The sequence below is a fragment of the Balaenoptera physalus genome (assembly GCF_965194825.1).
Source record: "Balaenoptera physalus genome assembly, chromosome: 13".
Taxonomy (NCBI): Eukaryota; Metazoa; Chordata; class Mammalia; order Artiodactyla; family Balaenopteridae; genus Balaenoptera; species Balaenoptera physalus.
In genome coordinates this window covers 49505760-49522911 of record NC_138892.1, presented here as the reverse complement: position 1 = coordinate 49522911, position 17152 = coordinate 49505760, and the positions used below count along the sequence as shown (strand labels likewise).

The following is a 17152-nucleotide window of genomic DNA, read 5'->3' as shown; positions in this document are numbered from 1 at the left end:
TGAGAGAGTTAGACAAGGGAGTCAAAGGTTGAAGTATGCTGTGATAAGTGACATATTGTATTTGGCAGGTATCGTGGCAGCCAGAAGAATCCAGGGGAGGAATCTAACAAGGCTAGAGATGGGAGTAAGAATATGAGGTAGATGGGTAAGCTCACAAACTATTTGGACAAGACCTCTGTTCTCATGTAGATGGTCAGGCATGTCATCTGGAAGGAAGGGACACTTGAGCTAAGACCTGAATGAGAGGAGTCGGCTGTGCAAAGAACTGGAGAAGAACATTCCAGGGAGAGGAAGTAGCAAGTGCAAAGGCCCCAGGCAGTGAACTTGGATGTTTCAGAAACAGAAAGATCAGCAAAGAGATGAGGTCAATGAGTTCACGTAGGACTTTCTACACCAGATAATAAGGTTTATTCTCAGTGCAAGGGAAGCCACTAAAAAGTATCAAACAGGAAGGGATATGCTTTGACTTACAGTTTTTAAGTTCTCTCTGGAAGCTATGTTGAGGCTAGATTCGGGGGCAGGAAGTGGGTGGAGACAATGGGACCACTAAGATGTGAGGCTTTTGCAGAGACGCCAGTGTATACCAATAGGGGAAGGAGAAGCAGAAGGATTGGGGATGTATTTGGGAGATAGAACTGAAAGGACATGCTGGTGAATTTGGTTTGGGTATGGGAGAAGAGAATAAATCAAAGATAACCCTAGATTGTTGGCTTTAGCAGTTGAGTATGTGCTAATTTATCATATCATAATAATAAATCATGCTTTATTGTTTTTATTATGCCCCAGTCACAGCTCTAACCACTTTACATATATTACCTCATTTAATTCTTACAAACAACACTACAAAATAGATACTATTACCATCACCCCTATTATACAGATAAGGGAAGGGAGGAATAGAGAGATTAAGCTTTTAATTTTCAGCCTATGTTTGAACCCAGGCTCTACTCATTCCAGAATTTGTGTGCTTAACCGTGACATTATTCTATCTTGTATTTCCAAGTTGCTGAAGACTAGAGGTTGGACAGATTTTAGAAGGTGAAACAAAATTTCTGTTTCTGACGTATTATGTTTTAGATGCCTTACATGGAAATGTCAGGTACAGAGTTGGATGGGTGATTACGGAAGTCAGGTCAAGCTGGACACATTAATGGAGTCATCAGCACACAGATAGTACTTAAAGCCATGGGGTTGAATTGGATATATCTAATAGCAATCTGTAATACAGTTTAGAAGAACCTCCAAACCACGTCCTGGGGTCCTCTAATTTGTAGTTTTCAGATAGAAACTCACTTGAAAGACTGAGAAGCAGCATTCAAGCAAGGTAGAAAGAAACTCAGAAGAACACGGATTCCCAGAAACTGAGAGATTAAAGTATTGGCTTCTTCTCAGCCAAGCTCTGTCCTCATGGTGGCAACATGGATGCAGTGGTTCAGCCTATAACCTTTCAAGCTTAAGACTCATAGGAAAGAGAGACTCTTCCCAGGAAGCAAGTCCTGGGATTCTGTCTGAATGGACCTTCTTAAATCATGGGCCCATTTCTCAATTCTACACCAATCACTGCAACTAGGGAGCTCGAAGTTAGGGTCCCATTCATGATGTATGGATGAAAAGCTGGGATTCCATCATCCGCTGTAGCTTGTAATTTGCGTGAAACTATCACCAGAATTTTGAAAATTACCATGGATGTAAAGTATTAGAGGGACCTGATTTCTATGAAGAGAATTCTTTCTCACCTGTTCCAAAGAATCTCAAAAGATTTTTTTACCATACGAAGGCTGCCCACACTCATGGTTGCCCATATCTAACCCTCAAATATGCCTTCTCAGTCTATGCCGCTCTAAGCCTGATCTCAAGTGGGCAGGACTCAACCATAAATGATATGGGTAAATGGAAAATAGAAAATCACCAGAGCCTCATTTCATGTCAACCGCTTTGCAAACAGTTCTATTTAAAGGAAATGTAACCACATGGTTGGGAAGCCATTTCACCCACTCTCTTGCAAGAGTTTCTATCATAGAAGAGTTTCTGTCATAGAAAGTGAGGTTAGGAACCAGCCATGGTTAGGATTTTCAGCATCCTTGGCAACAAGGGTTTTCAGTTTTCTTCCCTTTCTCTCTGAACGCACTGTTCACTCTCTCACTCACTTATTCATTCAAGAACAGTTTATCGAGCACCTACTTGGATAAGGCACCATTTAAGTACCGGAGACACAACAGTAAATGAATCATGCAAAAACCCTTCCTGTCATGAAACTTAAATTCTAGTAGAGGGAGACAGGTGACACTAAGTAAAAATAATACGTAAGTAAGTTATATAAGAGTGTACTATGGAGAGGGGAAAAAGGGATGTGGAGAGCTATGGTAGGAGGTGTGAAATTTAAAGAGGCTGGCCACCTCTCTTAGACACTTTTTTCTGCGCCAACTACCTTTACGTAGGAAGAATTTTTTCCTAATTATTAAAAACATAAAACCAGTGATGCATGAAGACATTTCGTGGAGGGGGAGGCATGGGGCCCTGGAGGACCCCAGTTTACCAGCCCTGGTTTTCAAAGGCTCCTGGGAGTGCAGGGATCAGAGTTCATTCTTGGGAAAGTGGAGCCAGCAGGACTCATCCCAAATCGGCTGGCATGATGGGCTGTCTTGTTTTGGGGGGTGGGGAGCAGATGGAATTGGGCGAAGCTTTGGACAGGAGCTGAAAAAGCAAGCTGGGGGGGTTCCTTACCCCTGGAGGACTCTGAGTCCCCACCTCTACCCTCCCACAGCAAATGCAGACTCCTACATTTACGGCTGGGCTTCTCCCTCTCCCTTGCACACCCAGCGCAGCAGAGGGATGGGGTGATGCACTCCCCAGTCTCAGCTGGGGCACACAGGCAGAAGCCATCCACACTGCAGTCTCTTGCTGACAATGCGGACTTTGTCGGGGTAGAGAGGAAGCACAATATATTATCCAGGGCATGCGTCTACTAAATTATTTGAAATGTTAAAACCAATTAAAATGTATTTTTTAGTTAGGTTTGGGTACGACTTCAGACTTATTATTGAATAAATGGCCTGACATTTTGGGGGTATGTATCTCAGAAAAAGAAAATGTAAGTGGAGTATATATAGGAAAAGATGATCTACTGAACAAGTTGTCAGACGCATGCAAACTAAAACAATGTGATGCCATTTTCAACCATTTTCATCAGGCTGGCAAAAATGGAAAAGTATTGATGATATCCGGTGCTAGCAAAAATGTGGGAGAAATTAACAATGGAAGAGTTGTGGGGAAAATTTGCTGGTATTTAGCGTATATTCTGGGGGAAATTTGCGGGTATTTATTATATATTCTGCCCCCGCAATCTTGCTTTTAGAAAGTATTCCTATAAAAATAAAAGCACAGACCAGGATATACATACAAGGATGCTCATCACCGCTTGTTTTATACGGACAAAAAAATGAAACAACAAACTGGAATGGTTGAATCAATTAGGCTGTACTCATTCCACAGAATATTTTGTAGCTAATTAAAATCAACTTATATATAATATATACATACTTGGAAAGACATCCCTGATGTGTTAAGTGGAAAGAGCTAGTTAAAAGGTGGAATAAATGGTGTGATACCACTTTTATTTCTAAAAAAGGGGAAGATGTGTGTGTGTGTGTGTACATAATATGTATGACTGTTGTTGCTGATGAAAACAGAAAAACTGGGAAGAGTTCTAGCAAACCATCACCATTGGCTTGCTTGGGAAGGTGGTGATACAGAGGTAGAACCATATAATTGTTTTTTCTTTATATGCCTTGATAGTATTTCAGTAATGAGCCAAGATCCCAGCCGCCAGCAGCAGCAGTGTTCACGGGGCTGAGTGTTCCCCAGTACGTCTGCCACCAGTGTCTATGTCCCCACGGGAATAGCAGCCACTCCTCTGCCTCTCCAGGAGAATCTCCAAGACCAGCAGGCGGGTCTAGCCCAGGATCCTATCAAATTACTGCTTTTGCCCTGTGTCCTAGTGTGCATGAGGTTTTGTGTGTGCTCTTTGAAAGCAAAGATTCTATTTCCCCCAGTCCTATGGGGCTCCTGCAATTAAGCCCCACTGGCCTTCAAAGCCAAATGCTCTGGGGGCTTGTCTTCCTGGTGCCGGACCCCCAGGTTGGGGAGCCTGACATGGGGCTCAGAACTGTCATTCCTGTGGAAGAACCTCTGCAATCTAATTATTCTCCAGTTTGTGGGTTGCCCACCTTGCGGGTGGGTATGGGATTTGATTATAGCACGAGTCTGCCCCTCCTACCCATCTCATTGTGGTTCCTTCTTTATGTCTTTAGTTGCAGGAGATCTTTTCTGGTAGGTTCCAATCTTTTTCATCGATGATGGTTCTGCAGATAGGTGTGATTTTGGTGTGCTCATGAGAGGAGATGAGCTCAGGGTCTTTCTACTCTGCCATCTTGGCCGCTCTCTACTCTTCACCTTGAATTTAATTTTTCCTGCAAATTGATTTTATTGACTGTTTCCAGGAAGTGGGATACTCCCATGTCATAGTTGTGTGACTTTTTTTAATGGATGACCCAAGGCTTTCTTCTGCAATAAAAATGAGGCTGTTACCATTGTTTTTAAAAAATGCTCCAGGAATTTCTTCTCTGTGGGATTCCTCTTAACAGGAACTCAGACCAAGGTTTTTGTTTTATGGGATAAAATTTCCAAGATGTACTTAACGCTGTTCTTCCTAAACCCGGGCCTCCTGCAGCAGCAATTTCTTCCAGTCCCTATTTTTATAATTTTTAAAAACCCTAATAAAGTATAAAAGAGAAAAGCAAGGGGATGACGCTGAGAAAACACGGCTCCAAGAACACAACAAGGATTCATTAAGAACAATTGAGGATTCAGCTGGAAGAGAGTAAGTTTTAACTATTGAAAGCACACAAAACAATGCCATTTGAGAACAGGTGGGAAAACGAAGCTGTTTACTGGAGAAGAGATTAGGTGGGAGGAGATGATGAAGCTGAGATGGAAACAAAAGGAAATGATGGATGTCTGCAAATATTTAATGTGTGGCTGCATCACCTGATATCCATTCTCCCACCACTCACAGTATGGAACCCTCAGTTTTTAGCTGGATGCATGGCTACCCCAAATAAAGGCTGCATTTTCCACCTTCTTTGCAGCTGGGTGTGACTCTAAGGTCTGGCCCTGGTCTGTGCACACACAGGGTGTATGTAACTTCCAGCTTGAACCTTTGAGTCTCCCCTCCCCCAACATACCTCCTAAGTAACCCACCTGTCCTATGGAAGATGGGTCACAATTACTCTAAACCCCAAGTTTTGGAACTAGGAAAAATACATGACAAATTTCAGGAGGGTAGATTTCAGATCAATATAAATAATTGTCTGATAGGCAAGATCATTTGGAGAGAGAGGGGGCTTTTCCAGGAGGTAGTCTTCCTTAATTGTAAGTGGTCAAGCATATGCTAGATGGGAACAGTGTTATAAAGAAGGTTCCAGTATAACATGCAAAGTTGACAATGCGCTCTTATTGTTCCTTTCAAATTATGAGATTCTATGCTCCTATGAAGTCCAAATTTCAAGGCATTTCTCTGTTGGCCCAAAGGAGATACTAGAATCTCACTGAAGTTTATTTTTCTGAGTCCTGGTTTACTACAAATCCGTAGAAAATGTAAAACCCTAGAGTCATCCTAGGCTATTTCCTCAGCACGAATCCCTCCTCAACCAGTTGGTCACTGAGTTTTATCAGTTTTACCTCCTAAATGTCTCCCAAATCCATTTCCCTTCTCCAGCCTCACAGCCATTGTTTTTTTTCCATCGTTCCATTCCAAAAATACTCCCTGAATGCTTGCTATATGATAGCACCATGCTAAGCACTGAGTACATGATGCTGAATAAGACTCAGTCTGTGTCTTCGAGGAAGAGATAAGGAAGCAAGTAGAGAGTTACAATACGATGTGGTAAATGTTATGCTGTGCAAGAGTCATAGAACACAGCCTGGGAGTCGGGGCTGGGAGGAGGGATCCAGGAAGGCTTCCTGGAAGAGGCAACACCTGAGCAGAGTCTTCAAGGCTAAATTACCTCAAACTTCACCTCCTTAGTGCAGTGTGTCCGACCTCCACCCCGCTGCACCTTCTACATAGCTCCTTTATTGCTTATATTTTACCGTGTGATTGTTTACCTTCCTATCTCCCTTCCTAGATCCTAAATTGCTAAAAGAAACTATGAGTTTTATTGATAATTATGACCTCAGCCGCGACCACACGACTAGCAGATAGTAAGCATTCAGTAAATGTTTCCAGAATTGATTGGTTTTCATTTTAGTTTTTAGTTAACAACTCTTAGCCCTAGTGAAGGAATCGATTCTCCTGACTTCTTAGGCTGTGTGGTCCACAGCACAGTTCTGCATCTGCTTTTGAGAGTTTCTGCTGCCCTTCTGCTCAGCCTGACTGAGCTTTCGCTTTTTGTTCCTTCCACCGTGTGTACATCTGACGTCTCGTGAAGCCTCCTGAACCATGACTCGCATAGCTTCCCTCCCTGGGAAGCCGCGTGGACCATGGCTACCTGGACAGAGACTGCTCTCCTGGAGGGCTGACAGGACAGGAGCAGGGCGGTACTGCCATCCCAGCATCCCCTGTGGAGAGCCATAGTCATCGGCCCCATGGAATGACTGACTGGGTGAGCGTGCTTTCATACCTCCATCTCTGGAAACAATGACAGGAGCTCTGAAACCTGTTTGAAACCTAAACATCGTGGCTTGACTTCTTCTAAACTGGTCTCTGTGGGTAGGTTAAAATGATCAAGTTCGAATTTCCAACTATTTCTCTAAGTTGGAGCAGAATGAGGCAGTGGAAATTCATTAAAATGCAGTGTTTCCCAGTGTCTGAAGTACACCCTGCCTGGGTTTCACAAGATGATTCTACGTGGTACACTTGTGAACATGTTTTAGTTAAGAACATACTTGTTTAAGTTGAGTGACCTACTTGAATAGTCATATATGTATTTACAGTTACCTCTTATTTGGGGCAAGTAAAAAAGTATGCTGATTTAAATTCTTTGTTAATGTAAATAATAACATAGATGTTCTTAGAGGACTTGGGTTGGAAAGCATTGTTATCTCACAGTCTTCAAGTTTCATACCAACCAGTGAAGATTATGGCAGCAGAAATGTCAGAGCTGAAAGAAACCTTGGAGGCTATCTAATCCAATTTACTACTTTATTCACTTAACAAACATTTATTGGGCACTTACCATGTATAAGGAGCAGAACTGCAGTGAATCCGAGAGGGACAGTCTAGTGGGAGAAACAGATATTAAATCTACAGAAGAATTATAATTATGACAGGTTCTGTGAAGTAAAGAGTGTATGAAACCATTAACAACAGGATGATGTTTCAATAAAATCATAAAGGTTCAGGAGAAATGAAGCAGGCAGAGCAGGGCTCGGGGTAGTGGGGGCAGGTGGTAGGAGAGAAGAGAGTGTGTGAGGTCCTTTGAGGGTACGTGTCTGGAGTAAAGAAAGACCTCAGTCCCCCACTCTGCAGGTATCTGTACAGATCACCCATGGTAGCTAATTTCAATCAGGATCCATCCAGAAACGGAGGCCCAGGAAGTGAATTAGCCTGACATTGGTCACACATCCTAAGAGCAGCAGGGCCAAGGCCTCGGTCCATTCTCTCAAGAGTTCACACATTCACCGTGTGCTGATGTAGTGCCCTGCGTCCAGACCCTGATCTGGATGCTGGGGACCCCCCAGAGAACAGAACAGACAAAAGTCCTGCCCCGCAGAGCCTATATTCTGATACGGCAGAGACAGTCAATAAACAAACAAGTCAGTACAAGCACACCGGTGCGAGAGAAGTGTTTAGAGAAAAGTGATGGGGAAGGAGGTTGATGCTTTGTATGGATGACCTGGAGGAAGTAGGGACGAATCGGGTGTCTGGACCACACTGAGGGCTGTTTCCACCACTCCACACTACTCACTGGTTCTCAGGCTCCTTCTGCCCTCCCTGTGTTAGGAGCAGATTCAATGCCCTTAACTCTAATTATCTGCTGTCAGACAAAACATTTTAATAGGAAACATAGTCTCCTAGGTATGATCCAGGAGGGATCTGCTAGAAGGAATCTCCCCCTATGAATGCTGAATGGCTTGGGGATTATAGAGCATCTCGTGGGGGTTTGGGGTTGTGCTGCCATTTCCCAAAATGCAGCCACCTCTGGCTCTGGTAAAGTCCAGGGTGGGACCTGTAATCAGAGGGAAGCTTTCACCCTGAGCCCACAGTGACCCCACCAAACACGGTTTCCTCCCTGTGCACAAGGATAACAGCTTCTCCCTTCTTAACTGCCGTTTCAGAATACCAGTCTTTACTCAAACACACTAAGACGACGCTTTTTCCTTTGGTATCTGAAAACAGTTTGTGTATAGGCACCAGCACGTAGATGTTGGTTTTCTGCTCGGTGATGATGTTTAAGTTCCTATCGTGCTTCAGCAGCCTTTTGACTCTTCTGGGCAAACGGAAGAATTTGGGAAACGATCCAACAAATAAACACATTGAATTCAATCACCCCAAAGTACTGTGGAACACAGATGAAATTTTATCCCTAAGGACCTGAAGTTGGCAAATGAGCATTTCACAGCCCCTCTAATACCCAGCGTCCCTAAGTAATGGAACACCTAAGAATGCTTTGTAACCAAGATGGAGACTCCCAGCTCTGTGGAAGTACAGCACAAACTCAGCTGTGAGGGTGCCTGATCCTGGAAATCACCGAGGGCCCTGAAAGTGGGGCAATGAGAGGCCGTGGGTGCACCACTTCCTCTCAGGTCCAGGGGAGAGCCAGGGGGTAGATTCCTGATCCCCAAGATGCCAGCTCTTCCAAATGTTTCTCAACAAAGAAGGCTGCCCCATTACTGATGGCCTAGGAGCCTGCACTGGGAAGCCCTAAATCAACAGCACGAAAAGAAGACAGAGTCCCCCAGTCTCCCCATCGCCAATCCCCTCCACTCACCACACCTTTCCCTGCCTGTGGATTTGTCTAACAATGAGGTCCCCAGTAGGATAAGACATGGGGCCACAGAGTGTTGATGGAGAAGGCAGAATAGAGAAGGGGCAGAGAACAAAGACGTAATTTTGGGCTATGAGATAAACCAAGAGAGGATAGGCCCAGGTGAACAGACTAATAACCATGCGATTGAAAAGAAGAACTGGATGGTGGGAAAGCAAGGTAGAGAGGATGTTCCAAGGATGAAATCCACAAGGGCCTTCGGGAAGCCCCGCCTATTCATACCACAAAACACCAAGTCCTGGTGTTGTCTGTGTGCAGCAGAGGCACCATGGGTGCCTTGTGGAAGCGAACTGGCCATCACACAAATTGCTGTCTGAAACTGCCCATGCCTACAATGCCGAGGCAGGATCTGTTTAATGCAAAACAATGGTCAGGCAATATGACTCATTCAACTGAAGGGCTAGCTGTGTGGGTTAGGTTTTTAGATAGTAAGGAAAGTTTCCTGTGGTTGACTCTGAGCTGCCGTTCAGACTTCTATTTGGCCTCTACCAACTTTCTTAATTGTATGGCACCCGGAAGGAACATAATCACGCTTCGGCATCATTCCAACTTGGTTCCTTGTAGTCTGTGTAGCTTGGGTTTCTGTCAAAGGCGTTTCTAGTAAACCATTCCAAGCAGTTAGTTTGCATGTGTGTCCTACTTGATCTGATCTGGTAGTTACCCATTGTACTCAATGAAATTCTAGCATACTGTCCTAAAAAGGACATCCAGGAGAAAGAAACACAGCTTATTTCATTAAAATCAAAATCTCTTAGGGGCTAAGTTCACACTGGGCATAATTAATAATCATCAAGCTCTTAAGTAGACAATAATCATATACACGGCATCTATGTAAGTCTCAATAACATTATATTGTATCCCAGAAATCTGTCATTTTCTATGCACAAATATTACATGATTTAATTCTGGTTATACACCTTTAGATTAAACTTATGCAATGCACTTAGGAATGACAAAACATGTTCAGGATGAAAACATTCTTTGAAAATACAGAAAATGTGCATATTAGTGACAACTTACTTACCTCCAAAATTTTATTACATTAAATTCCTCTAGTCTATTCTGAATCATCTAATTGGCTGTTAGTACTATGTACAAAATTTTAAAAAGGAAATACACTGCTTTAAATTGATTTCTGGTTGTTCTCATTATATTTCAAAATAACAGTCAAATCAATCCACTTGGCTTCTTGCATTACTTAACGCTTTCCAGGAATTGTTTAATCCAGGAAAAAAGAATATCCAGTTCACTGATGGCTTTGTAGATTCCTTTCTTTCCAATCTGTGGATAAAGTGGAAATATTAGAAGCAGAAATATTTCACATTTTAAAAAACAAAGCATTCAAAGACAAGAATTTGGAATACTTACCTCATAAAATTTTCTTTTCATCCTGGTAATGGATTTCATTTCTCTAGCTGATGAAGCACAGGAAAACTAAGAAATCAGAAGTAAATACAGAAAATATTGTTGAAAAAGGGCTAATAATACTCACTCTTCCATTCACTCAACCAACATTTTTTGAGCAGGTATAATGTGCTGGGCATGATATACACGGGCAAATAAATAGTACCTTGTCTCTATCCTCACAGAGCTTATAGTTTCATGGGGGAGAGAGATGATAAATAAGAAAACAAATGAAAAATTAAAATGTCCAAATTACAATTAAAGCTGTGTTTGTAATGCATAAATTCTATGATAGGAATTTACAGAAATGAGCTGCTTTCAACTGGGTGGTCAGAGATGGTTCTTTCAAGGAACGATATTTAAATTAAGGTCTGGAAAAGGAGAAGGAGCCAGCTACATGAGGAAGTGAAGAATGAAAACAGGGGTTTGGGGAGGATGCACAGGAGAGAATAACTCAGGTAACCTGAGTGAAAGGTGTGCAAATGTCCTGAGGCAGGAAACACCTAGTGCTTTCCAGAAACTGAAAGAAAGAAAGCACGGCTGGAGCAAGAGAGATATGGGAAGCATAGGAGATGTGAGAATGACAAGAAAAAAATTTACTTTTTGAAAAATCACCGTGGCTGTTATATACATTGCACAGTACAATATTCAGGTGTTGATTGCCAGGAGAAAGCACCAGGAAATTAATATTAGTTTCTAAATTAGGAGGAGGAGCAAACTAATGTCTCGAGAAGATGGCTTGTACCTTGGCCGGGGGGGAAACTGTCAGTCTCCTTTGAGGAGGTGAATTTTCAAACCCCATCTGAGCACAAGAATTCCTTAGGAGTCAAGTAGGAGGAAATTCTTCATCATCCTTTTTTCTCCCACAAATTTCCATAAGGTTAAATAGAGAAAAGGGAAGGGAAGAAAAAGGTGAAAGTGTCTAATTTATCTACTTAGCTTTTACTCATAAAACCTTAGCGCTGGAATTGACCAAGGACATTATATGGTTCAATTCTTCTCAATTTACATAAAAGGAAACCAAGCCCAAGGTGTCCCAGGATGTCCTGTCCTCGTGATGAAATAATGTCAGTGCATCAATAAAGATAATACGTAATTAAAACTAGAGAAATGGAAGCAGTTAAATGACAACACCTATTAAAACAAATAAAACACGGCCAACATCAACCCACAGGTCCCTTTAGACCAGAACACAGAGGAGAAGAGGGGACGGGGGAGGGGCAACATTCAGGTCTTTCTCTTATCAAGGGAAAATAACTGAAATGATTTGACAGTTATCTCCTGAATGCTGTTGCAGGGGCCTAAAGGTGGTGATGTTGTCATGACTCTGCCCAAATGGGGACTCTACCTTCAGGTCAGACCCCGCGTAGGAAGAGATTCTTCTTGTGAAAGGGGCTTTCATGATGAGGCACAGAAGAGCTGCAGACACAGAATACTCGGGTGAAAGTTTAGTCTGCAGGACTCAAGTGCTGGACCTCCCTGTGATAAGAGCCGTGAATTTTTTTTTTACCATCTTTATTGGAGTATAAGTGCTTTACAATGTTGTGTTAGTTTCTGCTGTATAACAAAGTGAATCAGCTATATGTATATATATATCCCCATATCCCCTCCCTCCCACCCTCCCTATCCCACCCCTCTAGGTGGTCACAAAGCACCGAGCTGATCTCCCTGTGCTATGCAGCTGCTTCCCACTAGCTATCTATTTTACATTTGGTAGTGTATATATGTGCATGCCACTCTCTCACTTCGTCCCAGCTTCCCCTCCCACCCTCCCCGGGTCCTCAAGTCCATTCTCTACATTGGCATCTTTATCCCTGTCCTGCCCCTAGGTTCTTCAGAACCATTTTTTTTTTAGATTCCATATATATGCGTTAGCATACGGTATTTGTTTTCCTCTTTCTGACTTACTTAGCTCTGTACGACAGACTCTAGGTCCATCCGCCTCACTACAAATCGCTCAGTTTCGTTCCTTTTTATGAAGAGTCGTGAATTAAGAGGACACTTCCTCCCACACCAGATCCTGTGAGGCGAAAACAATGCATGACAGATCCACGACAATGGCAGCTAGTGTCAGAGCATACTGTCAGAAGGAATTCATTCCTTCATTAAACAAGCATTCATGAAGTGCCTACTAAGTGTCCGATCGTGTGCTAGGCACTCAAGACATAACAACGAGCAAAACAGAGTTAGTAAATAGAATAGTGGTGGACAGGAAAATCAACAAAATATAAGATCCATATCAGAAGATAAAAAATCCAGCAGTTCCAGGAGCTTCCTTTTTATCCCAATTCCCCTTCATGCGACGACAGAACTACTATGAAGATTGTTAGATAAAAATAATAGCAGTCAACATGTATTTTGTTAGTATTATGTATCAGGCACTGATCTGAAGGCTTTAGTTATATTAACTCATTCAGTCCTCACAACAACCCTATGAGGTAAGTACTATTTTTATCCTCATTTTATAGATTAGGAAAGCAAAGCATAGAAGTTAAAATTCTGCCTATTTTCACATAGTAAGTAGCAGAGCTGAGATCTGAAATATTCTGACTCCAGAGTCCAGGGGAAATGTTGGAAATGCCTCCAAAAGACTAAGCTGATTGGCAGAGAGAGACACAGAGAGAGAGAGAGAGAGAGAGAGAGAGAGATTTCAACCTGAAAATGGACAATGCGATAATAAACAAAAGAAGAAATCCTCTGTGTGTTTGTGTGTGTGTGTGCATTTCCCTTTGTTCATTTGTTTTTCAGATTGGAACTGCAAAAGCAAATTCTAGAAATACCAAGTCTAGTTCCAACCAAGTAGAGTAGCTATGGAAAAAACTTAGAGAATTCTGCCCATTATATTTTAAATGGAGAGTCTGATTAGATGCTAAATCCTTCTAGTCAGAAATTATCTAATATAAAAGTAGTTGGCCCAAATCTTGCAACTGGGAAAACAAAGAGGACTTCACAAAGAGAATCATTACTTGCTAATTCCAATACACTCGATCAAAGTTCTTAGATGCAAAGATCAAATCACAAAGCACCAAATAAGCAAGTCACAGGGCATAATATCAAATATGCTTGTGTTGGGGTTTAAAGATTTCACACGGGAAGTGGGAGACCAAAGAAGTCAACCAAATTCTGGACGTTACAGAAGCTGAATATCATGAAGGCATTCCTGCTGACTAGGCCCTCTGCCCAGAGAACTTGGGTCTGCAGTGTCTCCCATAGCAGGGTGGGAAGTACAAGAAAGGCTTCTGACTTCATCTAAGGTACAAGCTACCCTAAGAAGAGCAAGGAGAGTAGAAAAGGAGAAAAACAAGGTCGGGCAAAAAAACAAACAAACAAAAAATCAAAACAAAACAAAAAATCACTTAACAGCACCCGTGTTGCCACCAGAGCTCCACGGGTTTATGGGATGCTTTCTAGCACCTTGAGCTCCATTTACTACAAATGACTCCTAGTAAAGATCTGACGCAAGAGGTTTTCATTTTCCTCGCTGTTGTAAATATGTCTACAGACCCAGTAGGACAGCCTGATTTTACTGCTGTAATCTAGATTGCTTTGCTTGGAAGGAGGAATGTATGAAAGAAAGATTTCCTTTACCTTATATTTCAGTGTATATAGTTCCATTTGCTGAAAACAGAATGCACAACCAAAGGGCAGCAGTTTTATTCTAAGAATGGCTGAATGATTTGACAAACTCAACCAAAGCAGACACGATCTAGACTAGAGGCAATTTATTAGTAGGGCTGGAATAACCAGAGATAGGCTCAAAAAAAAAAAAAAAAAAAAAATTGTGAGGTAGTCATGGAATAACAAACACAAGGCAACAGGCTAATCATTCATCATTAAGTCAATACATTTTTATTGCATGCTTACTATACGCTAGGCATGCAATAGTGTCCCTGCCCACATAGCAGAGATTTATTTAATTTATAAAAGTAACTTTCATGCTGAAAATTGCCTTGGGGCACAAGGCAATTGTTTGATTTAAAACAAACAAACAAACTGCTCTGGCGACAAAGCAGAGGCAGCCCAACTGTGGGATGCCAGAAGACTTCCAGAAGGAGAAAACAAGTGAGTTGCATCTTGAAGGGTGACTAAGATGGAGTGGGAGAAGCAGAAAGAAGGGACGAGTAGGCAGAGGAGGCACCATGCTCCAAGGCTGGAGAGAGCAGAGATGATTTACACACCCTTTGGGTCTCAGCTGAAATCCTCAGATTCAATTATCTATGATATGGTCCCCAACCTCCGGCCCTCAACGTCCTCTTGTTTGCTCCCTTCATGGCACCTATCACAATCTGAGAGTTGCTGAAACTGGCTGAGAGCATTCTCAAGGAGTTCTGTACAGAAAGAGATATTATCTATCAATTTTTGTTGAATCCCCAGCTTCTGGAATAGTGTTAGCAATACTAGATACTCAGTAAGTGTTTCTTGAATGAATCAGTCAATGAATGAAATGCAAGCATCAGCTATGGCTTTGGGGCTTGCAAAGCCCACTGGTTTTAATAATAGTTTGAAGCATATCCTGGGCGTTAGTGAGCACTGTTTAAAACAATTGGATTTAAAAAATAAATACAATCCTTAGATCTGCATCCCCATTATCCTCAATGTGTTTGAAAAATCATTCAAATTTGTATTGTGTATTATAACTAAAGCAAAAATGGATAATTCCTCTCCACTGATAATTCTGAGGAAATGAAATACTTAGGCCAGGGAGTGGATAGCTACACAAGGCATAGTCTCTCACCCTGTATTCTCATGAATAACGAACTCAAATCCTTTCTACAAAGAGTTTTATTATACTATAGCCTTTTATGAATATATACAGTATTCTCACAACCACTGGAGGAATGTAAAACCATACATAAGATCTTATATATATATATATTTTTTAGCCTCAGCATACAACTTCAGACAGGATTGTAACCATCTCTTTTTGTTTTGTTTTGTTTGGGGATTTTGTTTAGTTAACCTTAATAGTTAAGATAGGTCCTACTCTGGCCTTGGTTTTCTGAAACTTTCTTTCCCCCATATTGCAAATAACAGATAAGGATTCAGATTAAAGATTAAATTAACTTAATTTTACTATATGACAGTGGATGTAGAGTTTTAAGCAAATCTTACTTACTTTTTGCAGTTTTTTCCTGTGAGGTCTTACAAATATTATCTGAGGTGCATTTAAAATAACAGGTGAGAAAATTATATCAGGGTAGCCTGTTTTGAAAATAGATTTATAAAAATTAGTTTAGCAAAAAATGGACACCAGGACATCGACACAAAAGTACTGAGACCATAAATGTTCATAGGAAAGCTGGAAGTAAAATTTAAAACTCAGCATTATTGGAAGAAAGCAGGACTATATTTGCAACCAAGGAGGCTGCATGAAAGGAGGAAAAAATGACTAAACGATTAGCCAGTGCTTTTCCTCAAAACCAAGTTCATAATCAGACATTTAATTAAAAGATAATTACAGATATTCAATATCTGAGTAAATGTGTATCAGGAGAGTTTACAAAACATCATCCTATTTCTATACTCTATATAACTGAATCGTCTGATATAAAGTATATATAATCTCACCTACCTACAGTAATCTTAGACCCTCATAAAACATTTCTCCATGTTCCAATCATAGGAAAAAATCTAGAAAGAGTTTCTAAATACCTTAAATACAAACATATACTAGGGTAAGCATAACTTCATTGCTGATTTTTAAAAATTCTCAGCATAATAATCATTCATCAGAATGAGTCCATGCATCGATGTTAACTAGACTTATTGTGGTGATTATTCTGCAATTGATACAAATATCAAGTTATTGTGTTGTATACCTGAAACTAATATGATGTTATATGTCAATTATACCTCAATTTAAAAAAAGAATGAATCCATGCAATTTTGCACATGAAATGGTAGAGTTATGCCCCATAATTTTGACAGAAAAGTTATATATCATTAACCAAGGAATGAATTTGTCAGAAAAGAGATTCTATAATATTATAATTAGAAAATATACTTACCAAGATTAAAACCAATGATTCACAAATGATCTCTTTATCTTTCAGTTAAAGTAATACCATAAATAAAACACTTACATTAGGCACTAAAAATGTATTTGATTGTTTAAGAGAACCACTCCTTAGTTGGAAAAAAGAGGACATGAGAACTGAAAAGCCTAAAATATTTACTGAGTTTGCCAACCCCTGCTCTAGATAGTTTCCTGAGTCTGCCCCGCCTGGTCTTACTGTACCCCAAGGTTCTCACTGCTGGGACCCTAGTAACTGACCAGAGATTATCTACAAAGAACATTTTATTTTTTCTGTAACCTCCTCTTCAAACTTAGGGCTATAGTGGGTGAAGTGAACAATGCTATACTGTTGAACTTAATGAGATAAAAAGAAAAAGAGAAGGAAGGGAAGGAGGAAGGGAGGGAGGAAGAGAGACCACCAGAGTAGAGAGGAAGAAATAGGAATTTTTAAATGTAACTTCTAAGAAAGATAGTGATAGAATATTCTAAGTTTGAATATTCTAAGAATGTGCACTTTAATTCTGGTAATTTTTTTTTTTAAAGAACAGCACAGTTAATGTTACTATTTATAAAGAAGACATAAGGATGTGTACTCATAAACATAAAATTAACTAGTACTTTTCCAATGTGAGTTGAATAGTTATCTAAATTTAACATCATCTTCCAATTTATACAGGAAGATTTG

The 17152-nt window shown here is 40.9% G+C and overlaps 1 protein-coding gene across 1 annotated transcript in view; it reads right to left on the bottom strand.

Moving 5' to 3' along the window:
* Positions 1–469: 469 nt before the first annotated feature.
* Positions 470–17152, bottom strand: part of IL26 (interleukin 26) — a gene marked incomplete at its 5' end in the record, with an annotated part of 32325 nt that continues 15642 nt past the window's right edge. The window contains 2 exon segments of the mRNA XM_082422942.1: positions 470–10328; positions 10416–10481. Of these exon segments, the coding sequence (XP_082279068.1) occupies positions 10242–10328; positions 10416–10481 (153 nt within the window). The 3' untranslated portion in view covers positions 470–10241.